The sequence below is a fragment of the Mesoplodon densirostris genome, chromosome 2 (genome assembly GCF_025265405.1).
Source record: "Mesoplodon densirostris isolate mMesDen1 chromosome 2, mMesDen1 primary haplotype, whole genome shotgun sequence".
NCBI classification, from domain to species: Eukaryota; Metazoa; Chordata; class Mammalia; order Artiodactyla; family Ziphiidae; genus Mesoplodon; species Mesoplodon densirostris.
The window spans coordinates 108157866-108180869 of record NC_082662.1 but is presented as its reverse complement, the minus strand read 5'-3'; the positions used below and the strand labels follow the sequence as shown (position 1 = coordinate 108180869).

Genomic DNA, 23004 nt, shown 5'->3' with positions numbered 1-23004 from the left:
CGGGGGAGGGAGCTCTGTCTGGGAAAGTTTGGGTCCTCTTTCCTGACTTCTGCTACTAGGGTCAAAAAGAATGTTTACAAATATTCTACATTTCTGATCTGTGGCGACATTTCTAATTTGGGAGTGGATTTGAATAAGCCAAATGTCCCTTATTACACATTTGCTTCTGCACAGACCATCATTGTGTAGAAAAGGACTAGAAATTAGTAGAAAAGGTGAATTCCCAGTTTCTTTTTTCATCTGACTGTTTAAGAAAGGAGTTATGAATATAATTCAAGATATTTTTTTCTTATTTTAGAAGATGGATTCGTTTTTTTAAAATTTTTTTTTGCTTTATAACAAATTTAATCAGTTATACATATACATATGTTCCCATATCCCCTCCCTTTTTCGTCTCCCACCCACCCTCCCTATCCCACCCCTCCAGGTGGTCACAAAGCACCGAGCTGATCTCCCTGTGCTATGCGGCTGCTTCCCACTAGCTATCTACCTTACGTTTGGTAGTGTATATATGTCCATGCCGCTCTTTCACTTTGTCACAGCTTACCCTTCCCCCTCCCCATATCCTCAAGTCCATTCTCTAGTAGGTCTGTGTCTTTATTCCTGTCTTACCCCTATGTTCTTCATGACATTTTTTTTTCTTAAATTCCATATATATGTGTCAGCATACAGTATTTGTCTTTCTCTTTCTGACTTACTTCACTCTGTATGACAGGCTCTGGGTCCATCCACCTCATTACAAATAGCTCAATTTCGTTTCTTTTTATGGCTGAGTAATATTCCATTGTATATATGTGCCACATCTTCTTTACCCATTCATCCGATGATGGACACTTAGGTTGTTTCCATCTCCTGGCTATTGTAAATAGGGCTGCTATGAACATTTTGGTACATGTCTCTTTTTGAATTATGGTTTTCTCAGGGTATATGCCCAGTAGTAGGATTGCTGGGTCATATGGTAGTTCTATTTGTAGTTTTTTAAGGAACCTCCATACCGTGGCTGTACCAATTCACATTCCCACCAGCAGTGCAAGAGTGTTCCCTTTTTTCCACACCCTCTCCAGCATTTATTGTTTCTAGATTTATTTTTTTTTTTATTTTTATTTTTTTTTTGCGGTATGCGGGCCTCTCACTGTTGTGGCCTCCCCCGTTGCGGAGCACAGGCTCCGGACGTGCAGGCTCCGGACGCGCAGGCTCAGCGGCCATGGCCCACGGGCCCAGCCGCTCCGCGGCATATGGGATCCTCCCAGACCGGGGCACGAACCCGTATCCCCTGCATCGGCAGGCGGACTCTCAACCACTTGCGCCACCAGGGAGGCCCTAGATTTTTTGATGGTGGCCATTCTGACTGGTGTGAGATGATATCTCATTGTAGTTTTGATTTGCATTTCTCTAATGAGTAAAGATGTTGAGCATCCTTTCATGTGTTTGTTGGCAGTCTGTATATCTTCTGTGGAGAAATGTCTATTTAGGTCTTCTGCCCATTTTTGGATTGGGTTGTTTTTTTGTTATTGAGCTGCATGAGCTGCTTATAAATTTTGGAGATTAATCCTTTGTCAGTTGCTTCATTTGCAAATATTTTCTCCCATTCTGAGGGTTGTCTTTTGGTCTTGTTTATGGTTTCCTTTGCTGTGCAAAAGCCTTGAAGTTTCATTAGGTCCCATGTGTTTATTTTTGTCTTTATTTCCATTTCTCTAGGAGGTGGGTCCAAAAGGATCTTGCTGTGATTTATGTCATAGAGTGTTCTGCCTATGTTTTCCTCTAAGAGTTTGATAGTGTCTGGCCTTACATTTAGGTCTTTAATCCATTTTGAGCTTGTTTTTGTGTATGGTGTTAGGGAGTGATCTAATCTCATACTTTTACATGTCCCTATCCAGTTTTCCCATCACCACTTATTGAAGAGACTGTCCTTTCTCCACTGTACATTCCTGCCTCCTTTATCAAAGATAAGTTGACCATATGTGCGTGGGTTTATCTCTGGGCTTTCTATCCTGTTGCATTGATCTATCTTTCTGTTTTTGTGCCAGTACCATACTGTCTTGATTACTGTAGCTTTGTAGTATAGTCTGAAGTCAGGGAGCCTGATTCCTCCAGCTCCATTTTTCGTTCTCAAGATTGCTTTGGCTATTCGGGGTCTTTTGTGTTTCCATACAAATTGTGAAATTTTTTGTTCTAGTTCTGTGAAAAATGCCAGTGGTAGTTTGATAGGGATTGCATTGAATCTGTAGATTGCTTTGGGTAGTAGAGTCATTTTCACAATGTTGATTCTTCCAATCCAAGAACATGGTACATCTCTCCATCTATTTGTATCATCTTTAATTTCTTTCATCAGTGTCTTATAATTTTCTGCATACAGGTCTTTTGTCTCCTTAGGTAGGTTTATTCCTAGATATTTTATTCTTTTTGTTGCAATGGTAAATGGGAGTGTTTCTTTGATTTCACTTTCAGATTTTTCATCATTAGTATATAGGAATGCCAGAGATTTCTGTGCATTAATTTTGTATCCTGCAACTTTACCAAATTCGTTGATTAGCTCTAGTAGTTTTCTGGTAGCATCTTTAGGATTCTCTATGTATAGTATCATGTCATCTGCAAACAGTGACAGCTTTACTTCTTCTTTTCCAATTTGGATTCCTTTTATTTCCTTTTCTTCTCTGATTGCTGTGGCTAAAACTTCCAAAACTATGTTGAATAAGAGTGGTGAGAGTGGGCAACCTTGTCTTGTTCCTGATCTTAGTGGGAATGGTTTCAGTTTTTCACCATTGAGGACGATGCTGGCTCTGGGTTTGTCATATATGGCCTTTATTATGTTGAGGAAAGTTCCCTCTATGCCTACTTTCTCCAGGGTTTTTATCATAAATGGGTGTTGAATTTTGTCAAAAGCTTTCTCTGCATCTATTGAGATGATCATATGGTTTTTCTCCTTCAATTTGTTAATATGGTGTATCACGTTGATTGATTTGCGTATATTGAAGAATCCTTGCATTCCTGGAATAAACCCCACTTGATCATGGTGTATGATCCTTTTAATGTGCTGTTGGATTCTGTCTGCTAGTATTTTGTTGAGGATTTTTGCAAGAAGATGGATTCTTAAAGGATTTTAAGCATCATGTGTCTGATTCTTTTTGTGTGATCACAGAAAAGCAAACTAAGTCATAACAATAAACACAGAGAATTACTAATTCAGTAGTATTGGAACATTACCACTTATTAGGCCTACTTAGAGAGGGCCCTGTCAGATGATCCACTTAATTTTCTTCTCTTTTCACGAACGTTTGTCTCTGGTTGGAGAGGTTTCAGGTTTTGTCTTCCTCTGGCCAGATTATGCTTGTGGAGAATAATCTTCACTGGAGAGAATTTACAAACCTTGAACTCATGTTTAAACGGGAGGAGAGCCCTCCTAGAGTCTTTTGAAAGGATTTAATGTTGAATAAAGGAACTTTTATATGTCTCTTTTCTTTTAACTGTCATAACTTGTTCATTCATTTTATTTAACAAGTATTTATTAAAAACTTACTGTATATGCATAGATCCCTGGGAGGTTGAGAGGAACAGAGAAAAGTTCTCTGTCCGCTCAGGTCAGAATTGGGAAGATAAGGTACATGAAACCATTAATATAGTACCTGAATATGCAGTTGGGTTTGGGAGGAAAGGAATATAGAGGTAAATATATTAAGGAAAAATATTGAGAGCTATTCCCCACTGAAGTCCAATATTAAATGAAGATGCAGTTAAAGCGTCTCTGCAATGAAATTATTATTTAGAAAAAGCTATTTGAATTCTACAAATCTGACTTGAAAAACTTTATTTTAAGCAAAACTCTCTAGGCTTGCCTTATAAACCAATGCAAATAGTCAGTTCCAACTGCTCATTGACTGCAGTATGAATTGTTTAAGACTTAGGATGTGTAGGATAAGTGGATGCCGGCTACATTTACGTTCAGGTATGCAATGTCTGCCTTGGTTTTTAAGCATCTTTGGTACAATTTCTTCCAAGGATTCACTGGTGTGTTGTGTGAGGAGAACATCGACAACTGTGACCCTGATCCTTGCCACCATGGCCAGTGTCAGGATGGGATTGATTCCTACACCTGCATCTGCAATCCAGGGTACATGGGCGCTATCTGCAGCGACCAGATAGATGAATGTTACAGCAGCCCTTGCTTGAATGAGGGTCGCTGCATCGACCTCGTAAATGGTTACCAGTGCAACTGCCAGCCAGGCACATCAGGTAAGCCCAGGCTGTATTTCCTTTGGAGTTTTCACTGTTTTTCAGAAACAATTTACGCAGGTGTCTCAGACTTTCTTGGCATATGCTTAGATACCTAAAAAATAGTCTTGATTCTGAGAAGCTCAGCCAAAGCCACAGCCAGAAATGTCTCAGAGGCAGATGGCTCTAGCCAGTAGAGAAATTACAGACAATAGCTTTGCAAATCTGATGACTTTGTGTATGTGTTTTTCATTAAAAGGAGGCACACCACTTCAAAAAATGGAAATTATTATTTAAAATTGAAAGCCATCTTGCCTTTGTGGCTTGATTTGATTGTCTTTTTTTCTTTAACCTCAACCTCAATCAGATTAATGAAGTTGGTCCTCCCTCCCTCCCTCCCTCCAGTTCTTCCAATAGTTTTTCCTCTGTTTTCAGAGTATTTTTAATGTGACACTTTTCTCCTGATATTTTTCTCTGGTGGGCCTTGGCCATTTGGGGGAGAAATCTAAAGGAGAAGAGAGACTTTGCAACACGTTCCATTGTCAGTTAGAATGCAGAGCTGCCATTTCCCATCCCAAGTTCCTTGCATTTCCTGACTCCAGTTGAATGACTGCTTGTTAGTTGTGAGGGCATGCTGCTCCTTGCTGGGGAAATGTTGAATTGTTTTCTCAGGCAGCAGCATTTCACAGGTTTCAGTAGATCCTGTTTTATTTATTCGAGGAATAATTATGGTCACAACTGTGGTTAATGGACAGAGAAGTTCTGTGTCTCCGATCAAAGGAAAATGTATTAGTGGAAGATTAACTAGTGTGTGCCTTTGTTAGAAGGGAACCTGCCAATACGAGGAGTGATTTATTGAGAACTCACTTTCCATTTAAGGAAAATGGCCTATGTAGGGGGCAGAGGTGGGGGAGGAGGTTAGCTGCCCTCATTTCATCTTGTTATTTCCAAATCCATTTCTTCAAACTTGTCAAAGGCCTGGTCCTCATCCAGGAACCCATACATGCCAAGTTTGAAAACAAAGTCCTTTTTGAGTTGCTCAAGCATACGAGAAACATCCCATGCCTTCCCAGTTGAAAATGCCTTCCCCCTCCCTACGTTTAGATAACTCACTAAAAGAGCTGAATAGATCTTTGTGAAACCTTCCAAAAGCAATTTGCTTCCGGGCTGGTCCCCCGACATGAGAAATTGCAGTAGGAAAAGAAATTTGAGAGATTTACAAGCAATTGAATGGATGCCTTTAGAATGGTGGGGCTGTTTTAGGCTTTGCTGTCGTTCCCGTTACAACAAATGTACTGGACACCTGGGTGAGTGGTGGGCTGGCAAGCACTTTGTTTTCTCTGGGATTATATCATGCCAGGTTGGGTCAGGTGTGTTCCCTGGGGAGGAGAGAGAAGTCAAGGTGAAAGTAGCTGTCAGTGAGAAAGGCAAGCAGTGAATAACAGTGGTGTGCAGGCAGCATAGAGAAGGAAGGCCCTGGTTCTCTCAGAAAACTGCCAAATCCATTCCTGTGGCTGTTTGGAGTATTAAAGCAAAGAGATGCAGGCAGCATAAAGAGATCTTAGCCTGTAATGGGTGGAGAAAGACCTGGCATGTACCAGGAGCCTGGGTGAAAGGATTCATTCAATCAATCATTATGAATAGACTCTCGAGTTCTAGAATAAGAATCCACAACCCATCCATAATATAGTCTGAGTTGGTAGGTTGGGGTTTGGATGAGTGTGTGGATAGAGGGATGCTTTACAATTTGCTGGTTATAATTGTGGTTTCTCACTCACTAAGTACTTAAAGTGCAATACACTACCCAGAATCACTTTTCATGCCTTTTGATGCCTGTGATACCTGTGATCTTAAGTGAGTTTTTTTGGGTTTCAAGTCACAGAAACCACCTTGACTAGCTAAAAGAATCATCAACAAACAAGCAAACAACAACTACAAAACAGACAAGCAGAAAGAATTTTGTGAAAGCACACAGAAGTATCTTACAGATGCCAAGTGAGAATTGAACAATGAGGCTTTGGGGGGATGAGCAGGAAGTAAGGGACACATGCAGACCATAGGTCACCCAGTTCATGTTCCAACGTCTCAGTGAGGTAATCTCGTTGGCCCAGCTTGAGCTGGGTGTCTCTTCCTGCTAGAATGAAACATGGATTTGGGGGCAGAGTCACATTGGACCTCCATGGCTGTTTGGGGCCTGCCTTGGTCCATTGTGAGTAAACGGGGGTTGTCAAACAAGGGCTCGACACATCTCCTAAAGGTATCCATTTGTAATCAAGGAATATTGAAGCCTTCCCTCATCTGTGGCTAGTAAGGCAGTATAGCCTCATTAATCACAGAATGACCAGTATGGTGCGGTGAAGTGTATGGAATCCAGAGAGCTGGGTTCACATCCTAACTGTGCTGATGCAGTTGTGCAAGTTCGTGATAAAATGGGTATAACACAACTTGATTTGGCAGTGGAGTGAGGAGAATAAAGTTATGGAATGTAGGAGGCAGAGTACTTGGCTCATGATAATGGCTCAACAAATTGTTAATATAGTGATTATTATCAATAAATATTAATATAAAGTGTGAGTGAATAAAAACTATGGCATTTTGTTGTGTAAGTTTCATTTATTAGTTTATATCCTAATTATCAGGCTTTATTTTTAGACTTTTTAAACTACCAAGATATTCTTCTACTATGATACCCAACCACATGACTAAATTCATGTTAAATAAATAATGAAATGTCATGAGTAGTTTTAGAGAATAATGGTGACAATAACGATTGGTGTATCTCTACTGTTTAGTTACCCATATCTACAATTAAACCTTCCTAAACAGAGCCAAACTCTACCATTCATCTGAGGAACAGACCAGGAGGAAGGCAGCATACCCCAGAAGGAAGTTACCAGACTCTTTATCTTTAACTTTAGCCCATCATAGGGACAGTCAGTATCAAGCTTATAGTAGTAGATACAAGTTCCAAAATTCTAATTTTCATGTGAAAGCTTAAATTTTATCTTTGGAGCACAGTACTGTCACAGTTGTTTTCCTTGAAATGTCAGGTTTATTTCTCTCACTTAATGTTTGCTACGTACTTAGGTCTGAATAGCCCTGGTTTGTCTGTCAATTGTTCTTTCAATTAAAATGGGATTCTTTGCAAAAAGCAACTGTTTCAGTTCAGTACTCAAACAATCACACAACTGCTTTTCCTGGAGACAGCTCTGAAGGTTGGCATGCCACAGAATTGCTTTATGTATATTTTCCATTTCATCACACAGAACAGTAGAGGTATACTCAAGGGTCAAGGTATAATCAAATTATAAAGTTAATAATTTTGACAGCTTCACCAAAGTCATTCTTAAGTGAAACTGTCTTTTTGTTTTGTTTTAACTGAGTACATGGAGGTGAAGAATAAAAAGACCACTAGTACAATTTGGTGCCACTGCCTTGATTCCTGTTAAGATGCCAGCAATCCAACCCCCATTGCTTTTGCATCATTAGTGCAAATTCCAACACAATGAAAACAACAAATAGTGGCTTAGTATATGGTTAATATAATCATTTTGACCTCATGATGCCCCTGATGGGGCCTGGAGGACTGCACTTTGAGAACTGCTACTTTCCTGCATTCAGGGTTGGCTAGATACTCCTTAGATTTCTTAACACCTAGCACCACAAGCAGAGATCATTGGTATTTTCTGTTCTAATATTGCATGGTTTCTCGTTGCTTTCATCTTTGCAGGTGTTAATTGTGAAATCAATTTTGATGACTGTGCAAGTAGCCCTTGTGTCCATGGAGTCTGTATGGATGGCGTTAATCGTTACAGCTGCGTCTGCTCACCAGGATTCACAGGTAATGCTCCTTTTTGTTGGGTGACTCCTCCTTCAGCGCCATCACTTTGGGAAAAGGGCATCAAAAGGAAAATTACTTTTCAAATATTTCCTATTTCTTTGTCTCTTGGAAAGTTAGAAGTTTGTTTCTCTGCTTCTCTGGCCCAGTTTTCTACTTACAGGGCTTCCCTAAACTGTAACATGAAACTTTTCATTAGTTAGGGTTTTTAGGCCATGTGTTTATAACTACCTGAAAAGAATTTCTTTTCAGACTTGAATTATATAGCTTTCAAAGCCACCCTTATTTTTCTACACTTAGTAGTGAATACCTTCTGTAAAGGCATGGCCAAGGTAAAATTCTATGGAAACACTAAATGCTTTTTTCTGAGTACTTCCTCTTATGGAGGATTGTTGGGTAAGGCCAAAACTTGGGAGGATCAAACTATTTTTGGCCAGCACAGAGAGGTTTTTTTTTCCCTCTAGGAGGAAGAAGGTAAGTGACTAAAATAAAATTGGTTATAATTCTTCTTAAATTATAAGCAGCTAGAACATTTATACACACACCATGTGTGCACACACACAAACTCACATGCATCTTCTCTTTTACCTCTTTTGTTGCTAATAAGATTACCTTTATCTTTTACCCTCCTGATCAAAAAGTGCTAGAGGTTACTGAGCCTCTACTGAAGGCTTTTACTGACACATCCGTTTGTTAATGGCACCATCAGAGAGCATATAATGTGCCTGTCGCATTCTTTCTAGACAGTGCCACATAGAAGCAGGCACTTACATAATGATGTTACCATTTAATAAATACCATGTGGTCATTTGCAACCAAGGTGAGAAACTTCCCATGGAGTTCTTTTAAACTATGATGTCAAAAGGCCATCAGAGCCAAGTGAAGAGATACCTCTTGCTTGCCGGAAACTTACCTCTCTCTGTACTTCACAAGCCATTGCACTGCTTGGTGTGATTGTGGACATGAGAGAGGAATGTTTATGGCCCACATGGGTCACCGTAATCTCTGTTCAGTGGAAGATAACTCAGAAGACAGGTGTGGTGAAACCTCTTATATCTAGTGCCCAGCACTGCTGGTATAGCCAGATGTACTTCTGTGTCCTGAAATGTGTTACTCCAACATTAAGTGACAGCCAACTGAATACACAAAAATTCCTGCTAGATAGAATGACATATGCATTTTTCAAGGCCTTATTTTGAGCCAGGCATTAAATTAAGTGCCTAAGCTCATTGAATTGTCACTGCTATTATTATTTCTACAGTATCGATGAGAAACCCAGAGCTCAAGAGAGCTTAAGTAACAGTACTAGTGCACTGCGGCCAGCATTCCACCCCAGGGGGTCCTACTCTAGAGTCCATACTCATTCCCACTTCACTGGACAGCCTAAGTAGGTGCCTGCTGTTGTTTCTTTTTACATATGTAAGCCTTAGACTGGTCTTAAATTTTTTGGAAATGTCAGTGAATCATATGCTCTCTCTTTTTAACATTTAGCAAATCAGGAAGGTCAAAGAGGGAGGACATAGGCTAAAAATATTCTAAAATAAACTTAAGGTGTAGCATGAAACTGCATAACCAAGAAATGGAATGTTTTGGTTACTGGGTGGTACCCTGTTCTTGGAACAGTTTTCTACGGCTGTTTTTCCTATTTGTTTTTTTAAGTCAGTTGCTGAAAATATCAGAGACAACTGTGATATATACTCATGACCTGTAAATATGAGGCGTTTTAGTCTTGCCTTTGTTTTATTTTAATACTACTATTTTTTAATTACAATTTTAATAACAGCTTGAACAGATTTAAGGGAGTTTTTTTTTAAGACTAAATTCTCTGTCCTCTACAGACCTCTTTATACTAAATGATTCAACAGGAAAAGTAAGAAATCATGTGGTACTTCTATAGAATACTTTCCAGTTTTATAAACTACTTTTTCAGTTTCACCTTGATGTCCATTATTTTGCTGACTTCTTATAACAGTCCATGAAAGTACATAGGTTGGATATGAAACCAAAAGCACAGGTAACAAAAACTAAAATAGGGCTTCCCTGGTGGCACAGTGGTTGAGAGTCTGCCTGCCGATGCAGGGAACATGGGTTCGTGCCCCGGTCCGGGAGGATCCCACATGCCGCTGAGTGGCTGGGCCTGTGAGCCATGACCGCTGAGCCTGTGCGTCCGGAGCCTGTGCTCCGCAACAGGAGAGGCCACAGCAGTGAGAGGCCCGTGTACCACAAAGAAAAAAAACAAAAAACTAAAATAAACAAATGGGGCTACATTAAGCTAATGAGCTTCTGCACAACAAAGGAAACAATAAGTTGAAAAGGCAACCTACAGAGTGGGAGAAAATATATGCAAACAATATATCTGATAAGGGGTTAATATCCAAAATATACAAAGAACTCATATAACTCAATAGTAAAGAAGCAAATAATCCAATTAAAAATTGGGCAAATAACAAGAAAAAGAATTCTTAACTTCGTATGGTGACAGATTTTAACCAGACTTATTGTGATGATCATTTTTCAATATATGCAAATATCAAATCATTATGTTGTACACCTGAAACTAATATAATGTTCTATGTCAATTATACCTCAATTAAAAATGAAAACACATTAGTCAGGAGTAGCTATACCCAGTTTTGGAAAATATTATTGGAAAATACCCAGTAATTTCCAGATAGAGGATATTGGCAATGTTCACTCTAATTCTCAGAGCTACATGATTTAGCCACAGACTGATTGTATTTTTAACTTGTAAATCATTATTTGTATTTTGAAATCCAGTATCATCTGAAACAGGTGAGGTTCTGAAAGCTTTACAATCTACCAAACCCTAGTGTTTTTCAAATAGCATTTGAAAGGCTAGTCATGCGTAGCTACTAATGTAGCTAATCCTCATTACAATGTCATTATACAACTATATAAAGTCACCAAAATACAATTTAAAAAATAGATACGAGGTTTACAGTCTTGTCTCTCTCTCAGTCTCTTACAGTATTTTCTAATCAGGAGTAAGGTGTATAAATGTTTATAAATTATAAATTTATAAATGTTGAACATGCAATTGCTTTTGGTTCTCCAGCCCACAGTCAAGCGAATAATGGCATATCCTGAACAGGCACACTGCTAAGCACAAGGGGAGTGAGGAGCACTGAGTGTGGCAAAGGTGGTAGAAAATGAGATGATGCCTTTAAAAAGATTTAGAGTGTGATCCGGAGCCCAGACTGCATTCATCAGAAACTTCAAAAAATGTATAAATGATGAAGGAAAACAAATGTTTAGAATCAGGGGGGAAAATGGGCAAAGGACCATCTGTTTCCAAAGAAGACGTACAGATGGCCAACAGGTACATGAAAAGATGCTCAGCATCACTAATCATCAGGGAAATGAAAAAACCATAGTGAGAGAATCACCTCACACCTGAAAGAATGGCTGTTCTCAAAAAGATAAGAGAGAACAAGTGTTGGCAAGGATGTGGAAAAAAGGGAATTCTTATACACTGTTGATGGAAATGTAAAATGGTACAGTTATTATGGAAAAACAATACGGCAGTTATCAAAAAATTAAAAATTGAATTATCCTATGATCCAGGAATCCCACACTTGAGTACATGTCTGAAGGAACTGAAATCAGTATTTGGAAGCGGTATCAGCACACTCATGTTCATAGCAACGTTATTCACAGTAGCCAAGATAGCGAAACAACTTAAGTGTAAATCAGTGGATGAACGGATAAAGAAGATATGCCGTGTATATACAATGCGATATTATTCAGCCATGAGAGAGAGGGAAATCCTCACATTTGTGACAACATGAATGGAATTGGAGGACATTATGTTAAGTGAGATAAGTCGGACAGAGAAAGACAAATACTATATGGTATCTCTTATATGCAGAACATAAAAAAGCCAAACTCATAAAACCAGAGAGTAGAATGGTGTTTACCAGGGTCTGGCCTGGGGGGTGGGGGATTGGGGAGATATTGTTTAAGGGTACAAATTTGCAACTAGTAGATAAATAAGTTCTAGAGATAGAATGCATAGCATAGTGATTATAGTCAACAGTACTGCATTATAAACTTCAAAATTGCTAAGAGAGTAGATATTAATTGTTTTCACCCCAAAAAGAAAGGATAGTTATGTGAAGTGATAGAGGTGTTAGCTAACTCTGTGGTGGTAATCATATTGCAATATATAAAATGTATCAAACTAGCATTGTATACCTTAAACTTACACAATGTTATATGTCAGTTACGTCTTAATTTAAAAATGAACAAAACAAAGAAAGCAGATAGGGAAGTTTTATTATCCTCATTTAACAAATAAGGCAACTGAAAGATAGAGCTTGATGTGTCCATGGTCTTAGCTAGTGAGTCACACTGCTAGGACTGTGAGTTCCCAGAAGGTAGGGACCTCCCTAATTATCTTTTTAGCCAGCATTTTCTAAAACAGTGTCTAGCACAGAGGGAACACTTAGAAAATGTTGCTGAATGAATGACCAGAATCACATATGGAACTTCTGACATCCCAACATCAGACTCTCGAGTCTGGACTATACCATGCTTTCATTCATTAAATACTAATTTTTTGGGCACCTACCTACAAGATAAGAAACATTGGTTAATTTCTCATGCAGTAGTTACTGAGCCCAACAAGGCACATACCCTTGTGCTGGGTGTTTCTGTTGCTGGGGTTTCTAACACTACTTTAAGCGTGGGACCTTGCTAATGAAGCAGCTGTCAGTCCATCAAGTAGACTGCACAAAGAGGCACTTAACCCTCTCAGCTAAAGATGACTTGAAAATTGATTCTGCAAAGAGCTTTAAAAGCAAATGAAGGAAATGTGAGAGGAGTGGCTTCTGAGAAGATTCTTCCCAAAAAAAGGACAGAAAATGAAAAGGCTTGTTCCTCTCATTCTCCACTGGATTGCAGGCTGAGGATAGTGCTACAGTTGAAGAGTTCTGGCTCTTATCTTGGTGCCAGTGGCAAACACCAAAAAAAAAATCAGAGGTTGAAGCTAAGAAAGTAGTATTTTAAAATAAGTTATTAATAAAACACTTAAGAGGAAAATAGCAACTACTACCAGATTATGGGTTTTTACCTCAAGAACCACCAATAATGGTTTAGAGAGCAGTGGAGGGTGAAAAAATGTTAATACCCATACTTTAAAGGGGTGTGTATCTATTTCATTTGGAATTTCCTGTTCTAAATGCAGGGTTGCTCTTTTTTAAATGAAAATGCCTGTTTTTATCTAAATCAGAAAATTGTCTTCTTAGAAATGTATAAATTCCTTCATAGCAGTTGCTTGTTGCCACTCATTTACAGAATTATGGGTTATTTTAAAACTTTATATCATCTTGGAATATATAGTTAAATCTCATTTATTCAAAACTTAAAGCAAAACTCTTACATAACTGGCATACTTTGTTCCACTTAAAGAAATAAATGTGAAGGTTATAGCAGACATCTTTTCAAAGTGCAGTCTTGGATATGTTTTAGAGGAAGAACATATTCAGTTCAATTTCATATATTCTGAACATTTACATTATTATTTGATGATAAACTACTAATAATTGTCTACATCAGAGTTTCTCAAAATGTAGTATTTGAATCACCTACATTATTTAAAATGTGGTTTTGGGGCTCTAAGGATCTCCTTTTAAAACAAGTACTTTTAGCAACTCTTTTTGCACATTAAAGTTTGAGAACCACTGGTCTACATTGAGAGACCCTGGATGGTTTTCTCAATGATCAGAGAACAATAAAATTATGCTTAGAATACTCTTCTTCCTGAGGCAAAAGATGGATTAATACAACTCTAAAAGTGAAAGTAAAATAGCTTTTCTTTTTAACTAATTTAATCATTAAATTAATAGTCTACTCACGAAACATTCCTGTTAATTGAGATTTACCATATATGGAAATGTAAGAGACTGACTAACTGAAAAAATGAATGCAGTAAACCAGCTGAAAACAGTGATAAGGAAAGCTTCTTTGAGAGTACTCCAAACAGCAACAAGAGGAGCAGCCAACTCTGGTAACATTTGATGTTCGCTTTTTGAATCCTTGTAAAGTTTCCCCATTTCTAAGATGGAGTGAAGAAATACATGTTAAAACACTACAACATTGTTCTAGCATTTTGTTAACTTTATTATCAAAGCACAGTGCCCTTTGCTCCTTCCTTGCATGGCACTAAGTGCTGTTGGATGTCTTATTCCTTAAGTCTTGACATGCGGTGCCCAAGGCATCTTATAGCCTATGAAGATGAAGGTATCAACACAATAGATCTCATAGTTCTGTGTCTATTCCCTAAGCATTTTGTATTTGACAAAAACTGTCTCCCTTCTCTACAGGGCAGAGATGTAACATTGACATTGATGAGTGTGCCTCCAATCCCTGTCGCAAGGGTGCAACATGTATCAACGATGTGAACGGTTTCCGCTGTATATGCCCTGAGGGGCCCCATCATCCCAGCTGCTACTCCCAGGTGAACGAGTGCCTGAGCAATCCCTGTGTCCACGGAAACTGTACTGGGGGCCTCAGTGGGTGAGTAGCTGTCATGTATTAATAGTTTCTTATTGACTTGTGTGAAGCCAATTGAGTTTTAGTATTGGCCATACCCTGTAGAAGTCAGTCAGGACTTGAGCTGAGACTTCACTGAAGATTTCGGTAGTCTGCGTCCTAGTCTTCTAAATCGCCACTTCTTCTCTACCTTCTGTGACTGAGTAGGTGGAAAATAAGGAGGAATGTCTCTTTCCTCATGTGGGTAGTCAGTACATGGGAGGAATCCTGGGTAATTTTATGAGTCTTTGGCAATTGCACTTTTAGTACTTATTGCAAGATTGAGTTCTGAGGGATGTTCTATTTGATTTTCCCCCCGGCTTAAGAAAAGCCCGACTCTGTTCTATCATGGTACCAGTGGGTGCCACTGAAGTAGATCTGGTCTCAGCTAACTTTAGACATGGCCCTGATGAAATGTTCGCAGTTTGCAAGCCCCTGAGGGTTGTGTAATGTGTTGGTAGTAATTTTCTAGAATCACAGAGTGTGATGTTAGGTTCCGTGAGATAGTCGTGTACTCTTGCTGTGCTTGCCAGAGGACAGGGCTCTGGGCATTACCATTTGCCATGCTTACAACAGGTGAAAGAACGAAGAGTGTATTAAGAGGTAAATAGGAAATCAAGTTATTTCCAAGATGAATTAACTCAGTATTCCTGTTTCAGAGTATAGCAGCCTTCAAAGAATCCCAACCCACCCACTTGTTTTAAAGGGATCTCCAGACTAGGAGGCTATTATCTCCTGATACCACATTCTAAGTGCTAATGATGTTCAGATTGTGAACAATGTGCATATATTTCAAATACCTTCATTTTTGTTCCTTTTCCTGCTCAGTACCCTCAGTGCTTTCTGGGGGCAGGGATTCAGGTCAGAACAAAGCATGTCTCAGAAGTCAGACATCCCAGGAGCTCTTCAGAGTGGCTTAGTGTCTCTGATAACTACACTACTTCCTGGGTGTCTGTTTTACACCAGAAACAAGTGATCCTAAGGCTTGCGTTACTCTTAGTTTATATAGAAGAAAAGAAACTGCAGATTTATCTGTGTTAACGTGTCTTTCAGATTGTCCTGATTTGTTGTACCAACCACTGTTTACGTATGAAAACTTACTATACTTACTTAGTTTCTCTAGCATCTTTGTGGGCCACGAAGGTGTGTTTACTGAATACTCCAGATGGGCCCACATGATTCACATGGTGACTCAAGTATAGGTCCATAGAGGATCAGAAATGAGATTAGCTTACCCAAGAGTTCCTTGGTCCTTCATTTTTTCAGAATGGTGTATTTCAACTATGACTCAATTGTACATTCATCCCCCAACAGTAAATAATTCTGTCTTCTTTCAGATACAAGTGCCTCTGTGATACAGGCTGGGTTGGCATCAACTGTGAAGTGGACAGAAATGAATGTCTTTCTAATCCATGCCAGAACGGAGGAACTTGTGACAATCTGGTGAATGGATACAGGTGCACTTGCAAGAAGGGCTTTAAAGGTGAAAGCAAAAGTGCATATTTTTATCTCCCTTCTCTCTCTGCCTTTCTGTTGGTGCATATGGCTTGCCTCACTTCTTCCTTTCCCTTTTTACCTTCTCATTCATATAGCAAACATAATTTGAGTACTTAATACTTATAGGGCAGTTGGGGAATAAAAACATAAAGAGATTTATACATGGATTCTATTTTCAGACTAGCAGAGAGGTGAGTTATTGAAACAGTACCATTTAAGGTGAACAACTAGAACTCCACTTATACAACTTTGGACAGGTGTTCTAATTATAAGCTCCAATGTAGGCTTGAGTCTATGATAATTCGAAAGAGATATTGGTAGTAGAATGAAAATTTTGTTTTACTGTAATTGTAGCAATAATATCATGGAAGAATCCATGTATTTAAAACCTTTCCAACAAATTCTCTTACACATTAAGATTTTTGTTTGTTTTTTTGTTTTTGCGGTACGCGGGCCTCCCACTGCCGCGGCCCCTCCCGTTGCGGAGCACAGGCCTCGGACGCGCAGGCCCAGCGGCCACGGCTCACGGGCCCAGCCGCTCCGCGGCACGCGGGATCCTCCCGGGCCGGGGCACGAACCCGCGCTCCCCGCATCGGCAGGCGGACTCCCAACCACTGCGCCACCAGGGAAGCCCTAAGATATTCTTAGATGATACATAGTCACCTATGGCCTTCTGGAAAAATGCATAATAGTGGGTATTGTGTAAAATCACGTTTTGAGTTGTCTCTGTTGTATTTTTCCCATTGCTTTTTTCTTAGATACTCAAGAGAGAGAAACCTGTGGGTAAATCATTCACATTTGTGCTTCGCTATCCATATAGTCACTGATTTCACCACTCAAAAATTGTGCCAGGCTACTGTAATACGTCAGTATGTTTCAGTGTCACTTTATTTGATTACTTGAAAATTTTCTGAGACCGTATTTTAGTCAGTAATTTTCTGACATTCAGATATATTACATCTGCAAAGAAACTTATAGATTTAAAAACACTTTTATTTCTTTGTCTCATTGAGACTTGCTGATCAACAAAATCAAAATCAAAATGTAAAGTCCAAAGTTGTACGGCTATTGAGTAGCAGAGTACAGTTTGAACCCAGACCTCTATACTCCTAGACCATCATTTTCTTTTGTACAGTGCTGTAGTTCCTCAGTTTTAAGGCTCTGTGTCAGGCCCTACTGAAGGTACAAAGGCGTGTGGCATTTGGTACAGCCCTGTCCCCATGAATGCTTCCTTACTTTTCTCTTTTTCATAGTAGGAGTAGATTTCGTGTCTTGGATCAGGGGAAACAGCTTTGTGACTTCAGGAAGCCCTACCACATCGATGGTAGAGACTGTGCATTTGAAAGAGTGAGCATAAATCAGAGGCTTTAAGTATTCAAATATTTTATCCTTGATAACTTACAGGCTGTTTTTAAGCCCTCACCAGCTACTCTGTATAGAAAGAGTTTCTATTTAGATGTAGTAGTAGGTCTTCACCCTAATGAACTTCATGGTCCATAATGGAGAAATTACTTATGTTTGGAGGTGCATTAGACTTTCAAGCTATTAGAATATACTGTTCTTCCATTCATTTTTTGATGGATTAAGCACTTTTTACTGACTGACTATGTCAGGGACTTGACACTGAAATGAATGAACAGGTGTTCCAGTGGCCTGAAGAAGTTAATGCAATTTCTGAGGCGTTTAACGTTTACCACTGAGACGATTGCTTAGTAAATAAGATGATGAGGAGGCTAACGAAGTTTCACTGTCTTTGGTTTTTCCCCTTTTCTGTCTGCAGGCTATAACTGTCTGGTGAATATTGATGAATGTGCTTCGAATCCATGTCTGAACCAAGGAACCTGCTTTGATGATATAAGTGGTTATACCTGCCACTGTGTGCTGCCATACACAGGTGAGTCCTGCAAGTGCAAGGACCAGAAGGGTTGCTTGGTCTTGCCTTGTCATTCCAAACCTCTGAGTCTTAGAGATGTGGTCTGTGGGGCAGTGATGCTGCTCTGAGGAATCACTCCCTCTTCACCCTTCCTGCCCTCACTGACTGGGTCTTCAGCTCTGAGAAAACACTGTGGCCTCTCTAGATGCAAGTGGTGGGGAAACTCATTTGCTGCCTTTATTTTTTAGGGTTTGAAAATTTTTTAAAATTATATATGGCTGGAATTGACACATAGCTGATGGTTTAGTCATTATTTGAATGGACCCAGAGTCTCTATGGCCTGTGCTCTTAGTCTGAGTTTTGCTAACACAACAACTACCACTTATTGGTCAGTTACTATGTGCCGGACACTTTACATGCTTGGGATTATTTGATCTAGTGCTCACAATAATTCTACAAAGTATTTAGAAGTTCCTATCACCATTTTACACATGTGGAAGCTGAGGCAAAGAGAGGTTACTTGCTGAAGGTCACATAGATAAGTGGTAGATCTAGGATTTGTCCCTAAGTCTCTCTGAATCCAAAGCTTATCCTCTTGTCATTCTTCTCCTCATGTTCAGTGCCACTGCATCTTATTCAGAGAGGTACTACCCCTTGGATGGCGATCACACACACAGAAGACATGGGTGTGACTTCATTGCATATCAGGTGTTCTTTGTTTCAGGTGGTATTATAGGAGTGTGCTTGGACGTTTCTTTGTAGTCTCCTGCCTCATTACTGCCATCTTGTGATTGGTTGTATTTGTGTGGCTCGTTTACCTCTTCGTCAGTCATTTTCTTCATCTGTGGGGAACAAAACAGAAACATGGACAATGACTTTGCATGTTTCTCCAGTGCATAGCATGCAGGCAGGAGCATGGCTGAGTTCTTACTCCCCTGGAGTCTTAGGCTGTTGATTATAGCTGTTACTAGTGACTCTAGGCTGTTTGGAGTGGCAGAGTGGCCAGAAGCATGCCTCTGTTACCTGAAAGACTTGATACTACATTGTTATCTTTGCCACCTCTTTAGAAGAAACATTCATGCAGGGAAAGTTCATTTAGCCAGCCTGACTGATAAAATCAGTTATCAGAGATCCCTAGCTATCCCCAGACAGTCTAAATAATGCCATTTCACAGTGATAGTGCTGATCACATTTGTTGGTACTGAGCAGATGGTCTCACTTACAACCATAAAGACTGAGAATTGATGGCTGTAGGGAGATATAAGCAGGTGTCACTGCTCAGGCACATTATAGACTTACCTGAATATGACTAAGGTGCACAGGTCATCTTGAAAATATTTGTCTTCTTGCTTTTCAGATACTATAAGAATATTTGACTACATGCTGGCTGTTGGTTTTTCTGTGTATTAGGATCTTATTAAAAGAATTTACTACTTGTGAATTTTGAGAAATTATATTAGACTGGAAACCTATGTAGATTAAAATTTCAGTGCTGAGTGTCATTAAGTGTTCAAAGTGTCACTGAATTTGGCCAGCATGAAGGGAACTAGGCAACGTTGCCTTTCCTTGTGAGCCATTATTCTGACCAGACACATTAAAAGCTTGTTAGGGATATTGATGAAAATTTGTGGTAATATTTTTCTCTTTCTGAATACAAAATTTTAGGATAAAATTTTAAATTGAGTTAGTTGTAATTTGACTTTATTTTGTTGAAGTATAATTGATTTACAACATTATATTCATTTCAGGTGTACACTATAGTGATTCAGTATATTTAAAGATTATACTCCATTTAAAGTTACTGCAAAATAATGGCTGTATTCCTTGTGCTGTACATTATATCTATGTAGCTTATCTATTTTATACATAGTAGTATGTATCTCTTAATCCCCTACCCCATCTTGCCCTACTCCCCTTCCCTCTCCCCACTAGTAACCATTAGTTTGTTATCTATATCTGTGAGTCTGTTTCGATTTTGTTATATTCATTTGTTTGTCTTGTTTTCTAGATTCCACATATAAGTGATAACATACAGTATTTGTCTTTCTCTGTCTGACTCATTTCACTAAGCATAATATCCTCTAAGTCCATCCATGTTGTTGCAAATGGTAGAATTTAATTCTTCTTTATGGCTGAGTAATATTCCTCTGTGTGTGTGTGTGTGTGTGTGTGTGTGTGTGTGTGTGTATCACATATCACATCTTCTTTATCCATTCATCTATTGATGGATACCTAGGTTGCTTCCATATCTTGGCTATTATAAATAAGGCTGCTTTGAACATTGAGGTGCATGTATCTTTTTGAATTAGTGTATTTATTTTCTTCAGATATATACCCAGGAGTGCAATTGCTGGATCATATGGTAGTTCTGTTTTTAGTTTTTTGAGGAACCTCCATACAGTTTTCAATAGTGGCTGTACCAATTTACCTTACCACCAACAGTGTACAAGGGTTTCCTTTTCTGCACATCATCACCAACATTTTTTATTTGTAGACTTTTTGATGATAGTCATTCTGACAGGTGTGTGTTGTAACTTGACTTTAAAAACAACTTTATCTCCCTTTAAAAAAAAGTTTATTGGAGTATAGTTGATTTACAATGTTGTGTTAGTTTCAGGTGTACAGCAAAGTAAATCAGTTATACATATACGTATATCCACTCTTTTTTAGATTCTTTTCCCATATAGGCCATTACAGAGTATTGAGTAGAGTTCCCTGTGCTATACGGTAGGTCATTATTAGTTATCTATTTTTTATATATTAGTGTGTATATGTCAATCCCAATCTTCCAATTTATCCCCCCGACTTACACCCTGGTAACCATAAGTCTGTTTTCTACATCTGTGGCTCTATTTCTGTTTTGTAAATAAGTTCATTTGGCCCCTTTTTTTAGATTCCACAGATAAGTGATATCATATGATATTTGTCTTTGCCTAACTTACCTCACTCAGTATGACAATCTCTAGGTCCATCCATGTTGCTGCAAATGGCATTATTTCATTCTTTTTATGGCTGAGTAGTATTCCATTGTATGTATGTACCACATCTTCTTCATACACTCCTCTGTTGATGGACATTTAGGTTGCTTCCATCTCCTGGCTATTGTAAATAGTGCTGCAGTGAACATTAGGGTGCATGTATCTTTTCGAATTGTGGTTTTCTCCAGATATATGCCCAGGAGTGGGATTTCTGGGTCGTATGGTAATTCTATTTTTAGTTTTTTAAGGAATCTACATACTGTTCTCCATAGCAGTTGTATCAATTTACATTCCCACCAACAGTGTAGGAGGGTTCCATTTTCTCCACAACCCCTCTAGCATTTATTGTTTGTCGAGTTTTTGATGATGGCCCTTCTGACGGGTGTGAGGTGATATCTCATTGTAGTTTTGACTTGCATTTCTCTAATAATTAGTGATGTTGTGCATCTTTTCACGTGCTTTTTAGCCATCTGTATGTCTTCTTTGGAGAAATGTCTATTTAGATCTTCAGCCCATTTTTTTTATTGGATTGTTTTTTGGTTTTCTTTTAATTGAGCTCCATGAGCTATTTGTATATTTTGGAGATTAATCCCTTGTCAGTTGCTTCATTTGCAAATATTCTCTCCCATTCTGAGGGTTGTCTTTTTATCTTGTTTATGGTTTCTTTTGCTGTGCAAAAGCTTTTAAGTTTCATTAGGTCCCATTTGTTTATTTTTGTTTTTATTTCCATTACTCTAGGAGGTTGATTGAAAAAGATCTTGTTGTGATTTATGTCAAAGAGCATTTTGCCCATGTTTTCCTCTAAGAGTTGTATAGTATCCAGCCTTACACTTAGGTCTTTAACCCATTTAGAGTTTATTTTTGTGTATGGCATTAGAGAGTGTTCTGATTTCACTCGTTTACATGTAGCTGTCCAGTTTTCCCAGTACCACTTATTGCAGAGACTGTCTTTTTCTCCGTTGTATATTCTTGCCTCCTTTGTCATAGATTAGGTGACCATAGGTGCATGGGTTTGTCTCTAGGCTTTCTATCCTGTTCCATTGATCTATATTTCTGTTTTTGTGCCAGTACCATACTGTCTTGATTACTGTAGCTTTGTAGTATAGTCTGAAGTCAGGGAGCCTGATTCCTCCAGCTCTGTTTTTCTTTTTCAAGATTCCTTTGGCTTTTTGGGGTCTTTTGTGTTTCCATACAAATTGTAAACTTTTTTGTTCTAATTCTGGGGAAAATGCCATTGGTAATTTGATAGTATTTCATTGAATCTGTAGATTGCTTTGGGTAGTATAGTCATTTTCACAATATTGATTCTTCCAATCCAAGAACATGGTATCATCTCTCCATCTGTTTGTGTCATCTTTGATTTCTTTCATCAGTATATTATAGCTTTCTGAGTACAGGTCTTTTGCCCCCTTAGGTAGGTTTATTCCTAGGTACTTTATTCTTTTTGATGTGATGGTAAATGAGATTGTTTCCTCGATTTCTCTTTCTGATCTTTCGTTGTTAGTATATAGAAATGCAAGAGATTTCTGTGTATTAATTTTGTGTCCTGCAACTTTACCAAATTCATTGATGAGCTCTAGTAGTTTTTCAGTAGCATTTTAAGGGTTTTCTATGTATAGTATCATGTCACCTGCAAACAACGGCAGTTTTACTTCTTTTCTAATTTGGATTCCTTTAATTTCTTTTTCTTCTCTGATTGCCATGGCTAGGACTTCCAAAACCATGTTGAATAATAGTGGCGAGAGTTGACCTCATTGTCTTGTTCCTGATCTTAGAGGAAATGCTTTCAGTTTTTCACCATTGAAAATGATGTTTTCTGTGGGTTTGTCATATATAGCTTTTATTATGTTGAGGCGGGTTCCCTGTGTGCCCACTTTCTGGAGAGTTTTTATCATACATGGGTGTTGAATTTAGTCAGAAGCATTTTATGTATCTATTGAGATGATCATATGGTTTTTATTCTTCAATTTGTTGATGTGGTGTATCACATTGATTGATTTGCGGATCCTGAAAAATCCTTGCATCCCTGGAATATATCCCACTTGATCATGGTGTAT

General features: G+C 38.7%; 1 protein-coding gene across 1 annotated transcript in view; it reads left to right on the top strand.

Annotated features, from left to right (window-relative positions):
• NOTCH2 (notch receptor 2) overlaps nt 1–23004 on the top strand; it is a 184552-nt gene that overhangs the window by 123197 nt on the left and 38351 nt on the right. The window contains exons 11-15 of the mRNA XM_060090369.1: nt 3997–4230; nt 7940–8050; nt 14392–14584; nt 15937–16082; nt 17877–17990. Coding sequence (XP_059946352.1) covers nt 3997–4230; nt 7940–8050; nt 14392–14584; nt 15937–16082; nt 17877–17990 — 798 coding nt within the window. The remainder of the gene's footprint in view (nt 1–3996; nt 4231–7939; nt 8051–14391; nt 14585–15936; nt 16083–17876; nt 17991–23004) is intronic.